The sequence below is a fragment of the Nematolebias whitei genome, chromosome 23, assembly GCF_014905685.2.
Source record: "Nematolebias whitei isolate Nwh7 chromosome 23, NemWhi1, whole genome shotgun sequence".
In the NCBI taxonomy this organism is placed as follows: domain Eukaryota; kingdom Metazoa; phylum Chordata; class Actinopteri; order Cyprinodontiformes; family Rivulidae; genus Nematolebias; species Nematolebias whitei.
This window is the reverse complement of record NC_056520.1, coordinates 4,331,964-4,348,110: the sequence shown is the minus strand read 5'-3', so window position 1 is coordinate 4,348,110 and position 16,147 is coordinate 4,331,964. Positions and strand designations below refer to the sequence as shown.

The 16,147-nt window shown below is 42.9% G+C and overlaps 3 protein-coding genes across 3 annotated transcripts in view; 2 read left to right on the top strand and 1 right to left on the bottom strand.

The window, feature by feature from the left end:
• Positions 1-6,760, top strand: part of trak2 (trafficking protein, kinesin binding 2) — a 26,755-nt gene extending 19,995 nt beyond the window's left edge. Inside the window, 4 exon segments of the mRNA XM_037696506.1 lie at positions 931-1,451; positions 4,011-4,493; positions 4,583-4,682; positions 5,383-6,760. Of these exon segments, the coding sequence (XP_037552434.1) occupies positions 931-1,451; positions 4,011-4,493; positions 4,583-4,682; positions 5,383-6,169 (1,891 nt within the window). The 3' untranslated portion in view covers positions 6,170-6,760.
• Positions 6,761-8,677: 1,917 nt separating this feature from the next.
• On the bottom strand, positions 8,678-14,870 carry trim25l (tripartite motif containing 25, like). The gene is made up of 13 exons (XM_037696734.1): positions 14,805-14,870; positions 14,417-14,650; positions 14,119-14,278; positions 13,998-14,030; positions 13,876-13,911; positions 13,748-13,792; positions 12,577-12,622; positions 11,045-11,107; positions 10,333-10,521; positions 10,133-10,236; positions 9,478-9,546; positions 9,337-9,402; positions 8,678-9,252 (listed from the first exon to the last, which is right to left on the bottom strand). The coding sequence occupies exons 1-13, from the start codon at positions 14,868-14,870 to the stop codon at positions 8,678-8,680; spliced, it is 1,686 nt and encodes a 561-aa protein (XP_037552662.1).
• A 126-nt stretch (positions 14,871-14,996) lies between these two features.
• nudt15 (nudix (nucleoside diphosphate linked moiety X)-type motif 15) overlaps positions 14,997-16,147 on the top strand; it is a 12,162-nt gene continuing 11,011 nt past the window's right edge. The window contains exon 1 of the mRNA XM_037696733.1: positions 14,997-15,100. Within this exon, the coding sequence (XP_037552661.1) occupies positions 14,997-15,100 (104 nt within the window). The remainder of the gene's footprint in view (positions 15,101-16,147) is intronic.

Genomic DNA, 16,147 nt, shown 5'->3' with positions numbered 1-16,147 from the left:
AGACGTGACTCCGTCCTCCTCCACTCCCCAAAAATGATTGGAGTGGCTGAAGATTAATCTAAGATGGCCATGGCTCCATTGGCCACCCTCTGACTGCACCACTGCACCTGGCGGCTGTAAAGTTCCCTCCACTCACCAGGATCTGTCACTTTGCGCCGCCTCGGACAAGAAACAAAACAACGTTTTGTTCTTATTCACAGTGTAAAGCCCCCAGTATACTCCCGCGTACGTCTATACGCGGCGGTACGAGCGTACCCCCCAGGGCATGTCCGTGCAAAGCTCAATTTTTACGACCGCATACGTGTACGCGGTGTCGCACAATAAACTGCCCGGCGACGGACTGTTTTGTATGCGACACCAATGTATTAAATTCCCCTTCTTCATCCCTGATCTGGCCTTTTCTTTTGTTTTTATGCCAAGAGGCAGTGATCTCTTCCTCCTCCGTTGATGCCATGAGTGAAATGGTGAGAAATGAAGGAATTTGTCACGAGCGAATTAAACTCAGGTCCAGCGTGGCTGTGGGAGGGTCTGGAGACTTCCTGGTGGGCTGGTCTGATGTGTGGACTGCAGGGCCAGCGCTCCCTGATTTTTAATTTTTTTGACCTGTCAATCAATCCAGTAGGCGTGTCAGCAAGTGACCAATCGGCGAACTCAATAAACGCCCCTTGTCTGTGAATCTTCTCTGCAGCTGCTCGGGGTGTATGCTCGAGTATGAAGCCTGAACCCTCTGCGTACGTACGCGGGAGTATACTGGGGGCTTAACTCCTACCCACTTGAACATCTTGCATCACAAACATTAAGGTTTACTTGTGCTCCCTGTTCAGTTCCAGTCCGGACAAACCCTCCTCTCTAAAGCTACAAACATTCATAATTCAAATCCCTCGGCGATGGGGGACTTCAGCTCTGATCTGTGACTTTCTTCCTTGGCAGGGTTGTCCAGAAGCGAATCTTCCAAACAGTTCGCTCTGTCAACGCCTCAGCGCCCTGCGCTCCTTCGGCCACCCCTCCTATCCCTGGCTCGGGACAGAGCTCTCTGGTGATGACCGCGCAGCCCTTCCCGTCTGCTCAAAGGTAAGAGGTTTTCCTCTGTTGGCTGTAACGTTCACTACAGTTACGGGTATTTAAAGTCACAGTGCACGTCTGGACTTACAGGGAGGAGACGCGAAAGGGCCAGCCTGGATCTCCAGGAGGGAACAACCTCACCAAGGCGCTCCATCGCCTGTCGCTACGGCGACAGAACGTGCTGTCAGAGCGCCAGTTCTTCCAGGCGGAGCGCGAGAAGAAGCTGCAGGTCCTGGCAGGAGCAGAGGCAGACGGAGAAGTCAGCAGCTGCAGCTCCCCCATGGGCAGTGTGCACTCATCTTTCTCCAACCTGTCAGAGCTGTCAGTCAGCTCCACCATTTTCAAGACTTTCCTGCCGGAGAAGCTTCAAATTGTTAAACCCATGGAAGGTAACGTTTATCTGGCAGCAGAGCTTTTTACTCGCGGCTGAAAGCCTCCCTGCATTCCAACGGTTCGATTAAGCACCGCAGCTGTTGAAGGGTGATCGATGCAGAACAGCAAGTTTCAGCACAATAAACTGAAATCAGTTTGAACTAGAGAAATTGCATTTCCTGCAAAAATGCAGTGTGAATGCTTATTGCTGAAGAACTTGCTGAAAAACAGCTGAAATTAGCTAAATCATGCTGAATTGTAGCTGAAACGGAAGAGCAAGTCTAAATTAGCAGAAGAAAGCAGACAGAATGCATATTTGCTGTAAGCAGAAATTAGCACAACAATTTGCAAATTAGCTAACTAAAGCTGAAATTAGCTAGGAGTAGCTGAAAAGTAGCTAAAACAGCAAAAAGAAGCTTAAAATTATCAAAAGGAAGTGGAGAGAGCACAATTTTGCCCAATTAGGCTGAAAGAAACAGAAATGAGCACAAAAAAGTGGTCATTATCTGAAAAAGCTGAAATTGGCAAACATCAGCTGAAAAGTAGCTTAAAAGGCAGAAAGAAGCTTAAATTACCTGAAGGAAGTGGAGAGAGCACATTTTTGCTGAATTACGCTGAAAAAGGTTGAAACAAGTGCAAAAAATGTAGAATTATCTGAAACAGCTAAAATTAGCATAAAAATAGCTAAATAGTTGCTGAAATAGCAGAAAAAGCTGAAACGCAGAAATAAGCTGAAAGGAGCATAACAAGCTGAAATTAGCAGAAAGAAGTTAGAAGAAAGATTCTGAAGAGCACAAAGCAGCTGAAAAAAAACAGCAGAAACTTTCTGAAATTAGCTGAAAAAAGTTTATATTTGCACAAGGAAGCTGAAAGAAGCTAAAGCAGAACAAAATGTGAAAGGAGCAGTAAAAGGTTGTAAACATCTAAAGATGTGAAGGATGTAAACTGAGCTCAATTCTTTTTCTATGAGAAAAAAATGTGTTTAAAGGTTAAATATTTCAAACAGCTAAAGTTGCACCAATACCAAAAGTCATAGCAGGATTGTCCTGAAATAGCCGAACATTTTGATTTCTGTCATCAAAACATAATAATAATAAGCATTCACAGAACTGGTGCTAATTTTAGGATTTAGTTTCACGTTTTTGTTGAAAAAATGACCGTGTGCGAACAGTCGAGACTTAGCGGTGATTTAGTCGAGCTGAAAACTCCTTTAACGTACGGAGACTTCAGGTTCAGAGACGTGTCCTGCTGCTAACTATGCTAGCTGAGGTCCTTTACATCTCCTCCTTTACTCGCCCATTTCAACATGGAGGGTGACACATCCATCCATCCATGGCCAGTAAAGTCAAGCTCACCCATACCTGTAGTTTCCACTTACTTATCGTTACAACGTAAGCTGAGATGACAGACGTTTACAGTTTTAATTTGACTGGATTGATGAGCTAAAAGCTAATCTATACCTAGCTGAGACCGAAGTAGTTTGCTGCCATTTTGAAACGACTAAACGTTTGTAACTGTCCCGTATGTACGCTTCTTTGTAATTTTTTACACTACTGTTGGTTTAATTTTACACAGCTATTCTTAACAGCCTTGCACTTTGAAATCAAAGCCATCTAAGTGGATATAATACTGTTTTATTCTCTATCGTTAATTGTTTTTATTATCTTTATGACGTGAGCTGCTGACCTCTTGGCCAGATCACCCTTGGAAGAGCAGTCTTGATCTCACTGGGTTTTATCTGGTTAAATAAAGGAAATGATGTTGAACAGAAATACAGTAGTCCCCTGATACTTTGCGGTTTGACTTTCGCAGACTCACTCTTTCGCGGGTTTTCAACGAACAATTGTACACGACACACGATTGGCTGATTGATGGAAGGTGACTAACCAGAGCATTGTGCTGAGTGGCAGACTGGCCATCGGGAGCACCAGGACATTTCCTGGTGGCCTGGCCCGCTCGGTGATCGCTGAGGGGCTGGATCAAAGGCTCTGTTTGGGTCGCACTTGATTATTTTAAATAAACAATCCATGCCGCTCACTCAGGTATCCGCCTCATTGAAGCTTCCTGAGTAGTAGCAATGGGAAAGACAGACTCCACCCCCTGCCCCCTCCTTTCTCCTTCCGAGGCGTAGACAGCCTCAGACTTCAGATCACTGAGCGGGCCAGGTCACCGGGAAATGTCCCAGTGCTCCTGTGCATTGTGCTGTTGGTGCCGACAGTTGTCAACCGGGGGGCGGGAGTGGTGGAGGAAATGGCTAGCGTGAGAGAGACGAAGCACTAGCTTAGCGCTACGTCAGTTCCGGCAGTTGTCGACTGGGGGACGGGGGTACAGTTCAGTAGGCAGGGTGCCCGGTTCTGTTGACAGGGCAGAACATCCTCCTTGTTTAATGGTAGGAGAAAACACTGCACTGTTCTTCATCCCAGCTTCAAGGTCAAGTCCATAAATCAAGATCAAAGCTTATACAAGGTCTTTGCTTGCCCGGGCCATTGCTATAGATAACTGTAATAGTTGTGGTTGGGTGTATAATGTGCCGTATGCTGTACTTTTGTTTAAAATATCTTCATTGATGTTTTTAGGGTCACTGACGCTTCACCACTGGCAGCAGCTTGCCACACCTCACCTAGCAACTATCCTGGACCCTCACCCCGGGGTTGTAACTAAGGGTTTTCGCCCGTTGGCTCAGGACTCTGTGTACCACCTGTCTGACATGGAGGAGGATGAGGAAGGCGAAGAGTCTAAAGAGATCGCTGACCTTGAGAAAGGAGCAGCGGAGAAGTGTAAGAAAGAGTGCGACGACGAAGAGGAGGAAGGTGGGATCACCTTCAACGTGCGCTGCTCATCTACACCAGAGGGGAGGAGGGACAGACAACCTTCTGTGGCACCTCTCTCCCCGACCCTTTCTACGTCATCAGGGACATCGTCTGTCCGATCAGACCTCTGTTTGACACCCTGCCTTGCCACAGAGAAGTCCTCTTTGTCTCCTTGTACCATTCCAGGAGCTTCTGCAGCGCCTGTTCAAACACAAAGCCAAATTTCAACATCCACAGCATCTTCCGGTGGTACTGTATCACTTTAACTTGCAACATTGCACGTCACTGTTCACACTGCTACTGTGAAGGTTTCTCATGAATCCTTGTTGTGCGTTCAGTCCAAAACCCAGGAAAGTGTCAGAGCTCCACCTTCTCCACCTACACCTTCACAACCTGTCGCATTCTGCACCCCACTGACACCACGCAGGTCACCTCGAGGTAAATCAGGAAAGTGGTCCGACAAAGCTTATGCATGTGGTTCAAACCTGCTGTTTTAGGGGTTTGGCAAAAAGCCCTATGGAGAGTTTGGATAAATCCTTATCTATTTTTTAAAAGAACTGTTTACTAAGAAACACACGTTACTTTTTTTTTTCCACCAAACAGTACTAAACTGGATCCAGAGCTCACTTAGCACCAGCTCTTTCTGTTTCCACCACCAGCTCTAGTAGAGATGGAACACGACACTGCTTCTTAACCTCCTTTTTTTTTTTTATATAAATGGATGGATGGCTGGATGGATGGATGGATGGATCCATACATACTGTGGATACAACAAATGTGACAATCAAAAAAAAGAAGCAGAAATTTGGAAAAAGACTGCACAAGGTGGTGGAGTACTACATTCATGATTAACCTATATATGTATACATACATACACATCTAAGCATACATATGCATGTATTTACATATATGTATGTACATACCTACACATACATGAGTGTTGGGAGTGCTGCAGATTTACAGGGCTTTTGCACCAACTCTGAACTAGAGCTGGAACTTCTTTAGTTTGAAAAAAGTTGTTACTCTTTATAGTTGGACACCCAACTGTTCAGGGTAAGAAAGAGATCTCGTTTGAGCAGATGGGATTTGTTCACATATTTTTCTAATTCTCAAACTGTTCCTTTTACGTGTTTTTCAGTTCCCTGTCATCCCTTTTGGCCAACACGCCCAGCTCTATGAGAACTGGTCCCAGTACCCCAGTGACTCCCTGCAGACTGAGTTTGGGTGACTCCTTCCCTCCTCGAAGACCAATGGTTGCACCCCCCAGCGGTCTGGCTAAGCTTGTTCTAGAGAGGGGTATTTCTGCACAAGTTTCCACTGATACTCCTCCTTCAGCAAGACCCACCCCCCGGCAGCCCCTGTTGCGCCTCCATCCAAGCACGCCTCCCAACTCCCCTTCCCACTCACCGGTTCCGTCCCCAGTGCCTATGGAGTCCTGCCATCACCCTGCTGATAATTTCCTAGCCTCAAGGCCTGCAGAGCTTTTTCTCCAAGACGTTTATGGCTTGAACCTGGGTCGAGCGCCACATCCTGACCTACCAAGCCCCTCCCAGGAAACCACAGCCTTTTCCTCGTCTCCTAAGCCTGAACTACCCAATCCCAACTCGGCCAATGTTGGCTTGTTAGAGAGACTTCGACGGTTGGGCTTCACTAAGGTGCTCCACGGTTCGGAGTCCGATTCTCCACTGCCACGTCAGGATTCTGCCACTTTAGTGTCCGCAGGCGGGGGGAGCCTGATGGACGGCCTGAGACGCAACCAGAGTCTCCCTGCTATGATTGGCGCCCGAGCAGGGAGTAAGTCAGCAGGTCATCCTCCTCATCCCACCTTCCTGGCTATACGGCCGCCACCGTGGGGAAATCTTAAAGAACGGCGCCGACGTCTTGCCTCTGCCTCCAACCCCTCAAGAAGTTCATTCAAACCGTGAAGAAGGGTTGAGTGGATAACAGTCAAGAACCTCTTCCTCTCGACCTCCACCACAGGTCTCATCCTTTTCGGCCATTGGGGATCAAAGTCAGGGAATTTGCCTGCAGAACAACCCCTCCCTTTATGACTTAATTTAAAGCACAATTGAACTGTTTTGACGGTATCTCAATGTGTGTGTCTGCCATGATGCTTGGCCTTAGCAAGACTCTGACTCTGGATGCTCGGGTGCGGCTTTAAGGGGAAAAAAGGACAACACGCAAGTGTCGGAAGGTTTGTGGATGTAGATAAGATAACAGTGAGGATGATTTATGAACTGAACGGAAAGGTTTGGGATGGTTTGATCTTGAAAGAAGGTACAAAGAAGATGACGTTTAAGTAAAACGGAGCATCCAGGGTCTTGCCATTCCAAGGGCTTCATCTGTAACGTTCTGGAAAAGCTTTAGTCTGTAATTGTACATTTACCATGCCAGCCAAAACGCAGCGGTTTAAAAAATGTGCTTCAACAAATACAAGCTGTCAGTATTTGTGAAAAAACAATTCAGTTCAAGACTTAATTAAATATCATACTGCCAGTCAACTCTTGCCATCAAACAATGCCAGTGTTATTTACATTGCCAACATAAGTGGCTTTACAGTGGTCCATTGTTGCATGGACGTCTGGTTACCGTCCATGTGCTCTGGCAAAGTTTCTGCATGAAAATCAACCTTGTCTACAGATTCCAGCATGCATCTGTTGGCCGAGAGGTGGGGGCCAGGTTTCAGGGTGAGGTCAGAACCAAATTAAACGCCCCAACAATTACAGGGGATCGTCTTTTCCTTCAGGCTCTCGTGCTTCGTATAGTTTTGATGGTATGAGGCCTTACGTAGAGGCAAGCATTGTTCACATTTGAGTATTTGTTGCACTCAGTGGGATCGCCACTTTGTTTTCTAAAGCAAATGGTCACTTTACTTTTCAGACATTATGCAAGTCTGAGAGGTTCAGGTTCAGTTCAAAAGGGAGAACCCCACTCGTAAATTATTAGTCTTAAATCGCATCTAGATTTTTTGTTTCTGCTTGTTTTCTGGTTTACATGGTGCCATGAGATAATACCAGGGATATATGCAGTACAAACATTGACCACCAGGCGGGGGTGTATGAATTATTACATAGTATCAAACAAAAACGCATAAAAAGCTAATTTTACTTGATGTGTGTGAACCCTACTCGTACCATACCTAAGCCCTCAGTATCTGCACATGAACTTTTTAATTTTACTAATTACTGTACAGAGTTTATAACATAATAAGAACATTCTGCATAGTTGTGTGTTTGTTGTAGCATTATAAGCTAACATTTTAATGTGTTCCCCCTTTATTATTATTTTGGGGGGATTTTGAGTTTTTCTCATGAAGGGAATCAACATGGAAGTCAAATGTTTAATTTTTTGACAAGAAAACGTTCTGGCACATGTTTAAAGAATGTGATGACATTTTTAGGATTAAAAAAAAAAGGTAAACTAGACAGTAGAAGGACGGCAGTGGTCATATCCTGTCTTCCCTGTGAAGCCAGAAGTTCAGCTTTGTCTTTTTGCCTGAACTCTAAAACGTCCTGGGTTTATGTGTGTCCCTTGTCATTATTCAGATGCCTCTTTTTTAAATAAAACAATATAAATAAAATGAATGTCATTGGTATTACTGTATAGGCTTGATGAAAGATGTACAGAAAGCCTTGAAAGAAGGTTGCAAGGGGAAAGGAACTCATTACAGTTATAAAGATGCCGTACTTACACATATTGGCCAAGTTAAGTGACAGATACCAGTCAGTCACTTTAATAAACTCCGTGTTTACAACCCACCTGTCCACAAAACCAATTTCTTCTAGTTCAACCTCTCCACCACCATGGATAAAACCAATGAGCTGTCAAATGACTTCAGGGACAATAGATTAACAAAAGCTGGAATGGTCTACAAGACCATCAGCAAGAAGCCTAGCAATGAGATGACAACACTTGGTGCTGTTATTCAGAACAGAAAAGAACAATTACATGATGAGACCTTCTGGGGTTGGAGCTCCATGCAGGATCTTGCCTCATGGCGTTAATCAACCTGCAAATATGCAATTTGAGGGCAGATGGGACCACAGTCATCAAGACCACCATTGGTAATGCACTACTCTGTAATGGATTAAAATCTTGCAGGGTCCACGAGGTCCTTGTGCTCTAAACATTTTGTTGTAAGTTTGCCAATGAACATTCAAATGAGTTGTAGAAGGCCTTGGGAAAAGTTTCTTGGCATCAGTTTGATCTGCTGTGTTTGGCGGAAGGGAAATGTTGAGTATGACCCAAAAACACCCCACAGTCAGTACAGACCTGGAAACATGCTCATTGCACTGAGGCGCCAATGGTTGGAGCAATGTTCCATAAAAATGTGGTTGGCAGTGGACAGTCTTCAGAATTCACCCCAAGTACATTGTAATAGTTGATATACTGTCTCAAATGCATTGTTATCCATCAGTTACTGGGCTTCAGACTCACAGGGGACAGATCTTGATGCTGTCGGAGCTTGACGAGAACTGCCCAAGGGCGAAATCCAAACCCACACCAACACCGCTACCCACCCCAAAGACGGCGTAAAGCGGCTGGGTGAAGTTAGCCCTGAAGCTTTGAAGGTGGGTCATGTTGTCTGCCACGCTGTAGAATGCCAGCATTCCTGTGGACAGGTCCAGATAGATGCCCAGACGAGGGGAGTAGGTGACTGGGATGTCCCTCTTCTGGTTGGCATGCATAGCCAGACAGCAGGTGTCCGACAGCTCCAGGGTCCAGGACTGAGGGTTGTAACCGAGACCCGATCTGGCGTCCGAACCCTTCCTGCTCAGTGCCGCATAGGCCACACCGATCGAGGAGCCCCGCCCTCGCCACTCCACCTCCCAGTAGGAGCGCTGGGCGTATAACGGGCTCTGGCACATCACCTGGGTCCAGCCGTCAAAACGTTGGGGACAGTCTAGGTAAGGCTGAGTTGCTGCCTGCAGAGTCGCTTTAGTGTCACCTTCAGAGAGTACCAGCCGTTTGTGAGCGGTGTTAGGGTCAAGGGTCAAGCTCACAGAATCTACAAAATGAACAATTGCGTTTAAATACTCATTAAATTTGAGCAAAATCTGGCCTGAGTGCCTAAACAAGCAATGAGACTCACATTGAAGAAACTCCTCTCTGGTCCTTGGTTCCGGTGCCTCGATGCTGTCAATGTTGATCTCTCTTACTGGAAAACCAAAAACTTGGTCAGTTTTACTTATAGATGTATATTTGTCTCTGCAGGAAGATGAGGCTAACTCACATGCAGGAAAAGCAGGAGACTGAATCGCGGTGTCCGGTGTGGGGGTGTCCAAGAAGAGACCGGGGTTAACTGAACAATGAGAAATCCTCATTTAGACGCATTACTGGGAAACGACGAGACAGTGCCATGAAACTTTGATTTGACATAAATAAAAAGAAAATGTCGTACTATCTGTTGAAGTTTCGGCCACGGCAGCCATCCCCCCTGTTGGATTTACAAAGAGATCACTTGGTTATTGAAAACTGCAACCCTGCTGGATGTATCAGTTCGCCGGAAGTTGAAAAACTTTATACCAGCTATGTGTACTGATCAGGTGGATTACCGGTAACATTCATCAGCCTCCACACCATCGGCATTACGACTCTCACGACTTTACATAGCAACATGAACATTGTTCAGTTGAGAAGTTGGCAATAAACCAAATACGTGCAAAAGTGTAGAGGTTTATTGTTAGCTAATGTAACATTCTATCACACTAGTTTGAGAAAGATGCTAGCTAGGAAGACTTTTTACCTCTTTCTCATTTCGTGCTCAGACAGAACATCACTTTAAAGATTTCTGGACTATCTCTTTCTGTGTAGTTTTATTTTGTCAATGCAACTGTTCTGTTTTTGGATTTTAAGGGGAGACTTCAGAAGCAGGGGTCAGGTCTTACATGGGTTTTCTCCTACGGGTGTTGCGCTGTTAGCCGGGGCAGCTGATGTTGCCTGGTTGGTGCCACGTCGGGAGCGAAACAGGCTGCTGATGGACGCCATCCGACTAAAAGCTGAGCGCACCAGGAGAGAGCAGTTACTTTGGAAAAGTTCGAGTGCCTCTGCCATTGGGTGGCGACAAATTGCAACAATGTGAGCATACTTCCTGTTGATGCGGGAGCTGGAGCCGGCGTAGGAGCTGGAACTGTAGCGATTGGGACTGGAGTCTGAGTCACTGCAGCTGTGGCAGGAGCAGCCGGCCTCTGACTGGACCGGCTCCAGAGGAACTGATTCTCTCTGCGACTGGGCGTTGGACTGGGCGTCGGGCTGGGTCGGGAGTTTGTCTCCCTCGCTGTTCAAAGGGATGAGATACGAGATCAAGGTTCAGGACACTCTGACCATAGAAGAAGTTCAAAGGGATGTCTAGCAGGTAAGATATTAAATGTTCATAACCTTTCCGTAGAACCCCACTTTGAAAGATTGAATTATAGTTTTGACATTACAGCACAAAGACTTTTCAAGATTTGAAACAAGTACTTTGCAACATCAGCACAAATCCAAATTTTTCTTGATGAACCTTTGGATATGGCTGTCACAGCCAACTGACCTTAAAACACAATTTTGACTAAATTCAGGTCAGTTTTGCAGATAATGTGCTAACGATTTGTGTCCAAGTCCTATTCATTAATTTGCCTAAAACATTAGCATTAGCTGTTGAAGTTGACTCCGTTTGTCTGTTAGCAAAATATCTCATGAAACAGTGGACGGATTTTAACAAAACTTCCAGAAAGTAATTAATAGTTGTAACTTTTGGATTAAATCAAAATCGAGGCGGCCACAACTTCCACTAATTGGCTAATTTTTGGGGACTGTACCGTTCTCCCTCTCGTCTCTTCTCCGCCTGTTCTCCAGTCTGGGCGAGCTCGTGTTTCCTCTGTCTACAACACAGACGGGAACATTTTAAAACTTTGCCCATCTGCTTCAAGTAAAAGACAAACAAATAAAGCCTCACCTCGAGGTGCGTCTCTGTTCCTCGCAGCATGACTTCTAACTCCTGTACCTGGGCAAGAAATGTGTTACGGCTTCGGTTTATCTGGTAAATTGTTTCACAAAAAGTCCCATGTTGATAAATCTTGACCATACCCAGTCCCTGCCGGTCTGTCCTCCGGGTTCCCACTGAGATGCTGGGAGCTGTGGAAAATAAAGGCGGTCATCGAGGCAAATGCATATTTTTGTCGTTACTGCACAACAAAGTGAAATTAGAAAAATCTGCATTTTCTTAAGAATGCTGTGAGGATGCTTGGTGCTGAGCAAGTTCACCGAAATTAGCTGAAAATTGAGGTGAACAATTATGGGGTGCCATTTGTAAAGTTACAGTCAAAAATGTGCAGCAATATTTTGGTTTATTTACCCTTTCAAAAAATATATCGATCCATCGATATCTATCTATCTCTATCTATCTATATCTATCTATCTCTATATCTCTATCTATCTATCTATCTATCTATCTATCTATCTATATATGGATGGATAGATGGATGGATGGATGGATGGATGGATGGATGGATGGATGGATGGATAGATGGATAGATAGATGGATAGATATTTTTTTCAAAATCATATTTTCACCATGTTTTTCATACATTTAGAAATGTAGTTTAGAAATTTTATAGTTCCCAACTAAATATTTAATTTACAAGCTAAATATTTGAGTTTACAAACAAAATACTTACCTTGCAAGTTAAATATTCAGGTGTAAATTAAATATTTATTTTACAAGCTAAATATTTAGTTTAGGTGTAAATTAAATATTTAATTTACAAGCTAAATATTTAGTTTACTAACTAAATACTTAACTTGCAAGTTAAATATTTAGTTAGTCAACTAAATGTTTAGGTGTAAATTAAATATTTAATTTCCAAGCTAAATATTTATTTTCAAAACTGAAAATTTAATTTGCAAATTAAATATTTATTGTCCAAACTAAACATTTAATTTCCAAAATAAACATATAATTTGCAAACTAAATATTTAACTCTAACCTAAATTAGCTTGCAAGTTAAATATGTAGGTCTAAGTTAAATATTTAGTTAGCAAATTTAATATTTAGTTTAGGAATTAAATGATTTGCTTGGACAATAAATATTTAGTTTGGAAATTAAATGTTTAGTTTTGAAAATAAATATTTAGCTTGCAAATTAAATATTTAATTCACACCTAAATATTTAGTTTACTAACTAAATATTTCACTTGCAAGTTAAGTATTTGTAAATTAAATATTTAGTTTGGAACTATGACATTTATAAATGTATGAATAACATGGTGAAAATATAACAAAAAAAAAACTATATTCTTATTAAAACCTAAATAAATCAAAAATATTGCTGTTAATTTTTGATTGTGTTACTTTACAAACGGCACCCCACAAACAATAGCTGAACTTTCATTATTAGCTGGAATATTCAAAGAAAAAGAAGATACAAAGAGCAAAACAGAAAAATGGTTTAAAAAAATGTTGTTTTTTTTTTAAATCGACAAAAATACGGATGCGTAGAGACAAAAAGATGCACAAGGAGACAAAAAAAGATTCAAAGAGGACAAAAAGTTCACTTAATGATATAACATGATGCATAAAAAGACCAAAAAGGTGCGTTAGTAAACAAATAACATTCATAAGGAAACAAAAAAGACAAAAACAAAATGCAAAAAGGATGCCTAGTGAAACAAAATGGAGATATATGAACTCAAAATATTAAACGCTTAGGACTAAAGGATGCCTAAGTCAAAAACTACGTATTAAAAACAATAAAGAAGCATAAGGAGATAAAAAAGATGACTGAATACAAAAAAGGGATGCAAAGGACACAGAAAGGACCATAAAAGACAAAATGTCTCTTTAATAAAACAAAAAGGAATCAAAAAGTACACAGGACAAGACACCCTAAAAGAAGAAAAAATGCTATGTATTTTTAAAAAAGTACACATAAGGGACAAAAAGGATAAAAACACAAAAGGTAAGCACAAGGTGCAAAGAAAAGGAGAATACTGAAAAGACGTATAATGAAACAAAAAGGATAGATAAAAAGACCAAAAAGGTTCATAAGACAAAAAGGACATTAAAAGAGATAAAGTATGTATAACGAGACAAAAAGGAATCAAAAAGGACACAGAACCAAAAAGATGCCTAAAAAGTAAAAACCTACGTATAAAAAACCAAAAGGATATAAAATTACAAAACAAAAACACAAAAAAAGACATAAGAATACAAAAAGTATAAATGAGACAAAAATGTTCATAATATAACGAAACAAATTCAACTGACCAAAAAAAGACATCAAAAGACAGACGGATGCACAACGAGCGAAAAAGGACATGTAAGGAAACGAACAAGACACGGGATAAAAATGATACAAAACCTAAAAGTCGTAACCAAGACAACAACGAACCTTTTGACACTTGAATGGCTAAAAAGCTCAAGGTATGCTGAAGTAGTTACATTCCGATGCAACTCCAAACAGGAAAACATACGACTGCTGAAGTAACATTCCCACAAATAGGCAAACGGATACTGGACCTACCTGCTACACGACTGTTTGCGTTGCGGGAACCAATGCCAGAAAACACTGGAAAGGGAAGGAAATACGTCTATCAGGGTCACGGAAAGTGTCATCCGATAAAAGTATTCAGAGTTCAGAAGTAAGCTCACGTTTAAGAAGGCCTCCTTTCTGTCCGATGCCTTTGGCTAGATGAGATCAGAAGAGATCACCGTTAGGTAGAAACATGGCTTCAAGCTCTGTTATCATGAAAAGAACGTGTTTCTGGACTTACAGTTTCCCAGTGTGAACAGTGTGGCGTCGTTGGCTGAAAGACAAGAGACGAAACGATGGAAACCAAGGCAAAAGAAAAACGTTTAACAAAGGACAAGCCAGAAAGGCCTTCTGTGTCCGACCTTGTTTGGTGATCTTGCAGAGTTCTTGGTTGCATAAGTCCTCAATCCGCTCCCTGAGGGCCTGGATTGTATCTCGTACAGGTTCAAACGAAGCCTCTGGGTTGACGTGTACAGCCGGCAGGTCCCCACACTCAAGAGGAGTGCTCATGGACTCACATGTCTGAGAGAGAATTACATTTAGAGAAACTCGTTGCAGACCAACAACAACCACGGTGACAATTTGTTTCAAAAGCATTTGCAAAAATCGAAGGTCTAGGAAGCAAGAACATCCTCCACTGAATTGTCCCAGGAGACGTACCTGCAGGTAGTAGATGTTGTCTTCACAGTTTGCCAAGTCCTTCATCTTCGTGTCCCTCTTCTTTCGTTCCTTGATCTCGGACTCCAAACCGTCGACCACCTCCTGGGCCTGGTTCATCTTCTCTAAGTAGGCCTGATCCATCACCTCATCCAGTAGCTCCTGCAGTTTCTCCACAGCGTGCTGCAGATCTGACAGGACGTTTTCCACATCATTGTGGACCTTGTCGGCAGAGTTCTGGGCAAACAACGACAGAAACAATGAGCTAATTGAGACCCATGCAACTACAGTCGTTAGGAACAATGTCCCCATGGCAGACAAGACCAAAGTAGAGATGTTTGGCAAAAAACAAACGCTGTGGGAGTTCTGCTCTGCAAGCTGCTGCACCCACAGTCAGACTCTGATCAGCTATATCAACTTGAGGAGCATGAGGAGCATAAAAGGCTACAGAAGACATCCAGCCAGTGCTGGAGCATTACCTGCCAACGGTAGTCTTGTTCTAGCCTTTTTCTCGTGTGTAAAACCAAGTATTGATGGTTTGTATTTCTCTCCGTGCCTCCAGTGATTAACCCTCGATGTCCTCATGTTTCCTGAATCCTCCTCTGTGGACCTCGAGCTCCTCTGTGCCTCATCAGAGCTGCCTCCACACCTTCCTACCACTTCCCCAACGCCTGCCATCGTCCAGATGTACACCTCTTTCGCCTGGAACCATTTGGGTTAACCCTCTCCACATATAACCCCAACCTCCGTCATAAAGAAGATCAGCAATAACATTATCACCCTACCTGGACTATAAGAACTCTAATCACCTTTTTGCTCCTTGGGCTGACATGTTTAGTCCGTAAAAAAAATCCACAATTTTAAATATGGTTTTGGATGTTTGAGACAAACATCTACATTTGTAGGGGTAAAGGTCTATGCAAACGTAATGGCCAGTTCTGTCCATTTTCCTGGCTAGTCCATGTATATATACATTAAAATATGTATTGGAGGCTGAGATGGTGTAGAGGCAGGGCAGCCGACTCGGGACCTGAAGGTTCTGGGCTCGATCCCCAGTCATTGCACATCTCGTGGTGTCTCTGAGCAGGACACCCCGTCCCCAGTTGCTCCCCAGGCACCCCCAATAGCCGCTCACCGCCCCACCTGGTGTTGGATGGGCTAAATGCAGAGATCTAATTTTGCCATTGACATACACTAATAACACATAACACATTAATATTAAAAGATCGTCTCTTGCATTTAGACATGTATAACTAATAAAAATTGTCAAATTTTCTGAAAAACTGTCAAAAATATGATCAATTTTACAAGTAGTTTGGGCAATAAAAATATGATTTTTTTAAATTCACAATGTAAAAGTGAGGCTTTATAAAATGTAATGGCTTTCTAATATAACAATAGTCAAATAACCATTAAAAAAAAATTGTTTCTAAAAGTTGCCAGATTGAGAGGGGAGGGGCATGCCCCCCAACAAACCCTACCCTCAGCCACTCTACAACAAACTGGCAAAAACCAAAAAAAGTCCATGCTCAATAATCCAGGTATACAATCCAACAATTTTTAGTCATGTCATCCGGACAGTTTCTTTTTTTTTTTTTTTCTGAAACGTTTCACCTTCTATCCAGAAGGCTTCATCAGTCAAGGAAACGCACAACACAAAACTGAGTCTTCCCCCAAACAGCTTACTCCAAAGTGGAACAAACCAGTCATGTTGGTGCCAAGATGGTGTCCCTG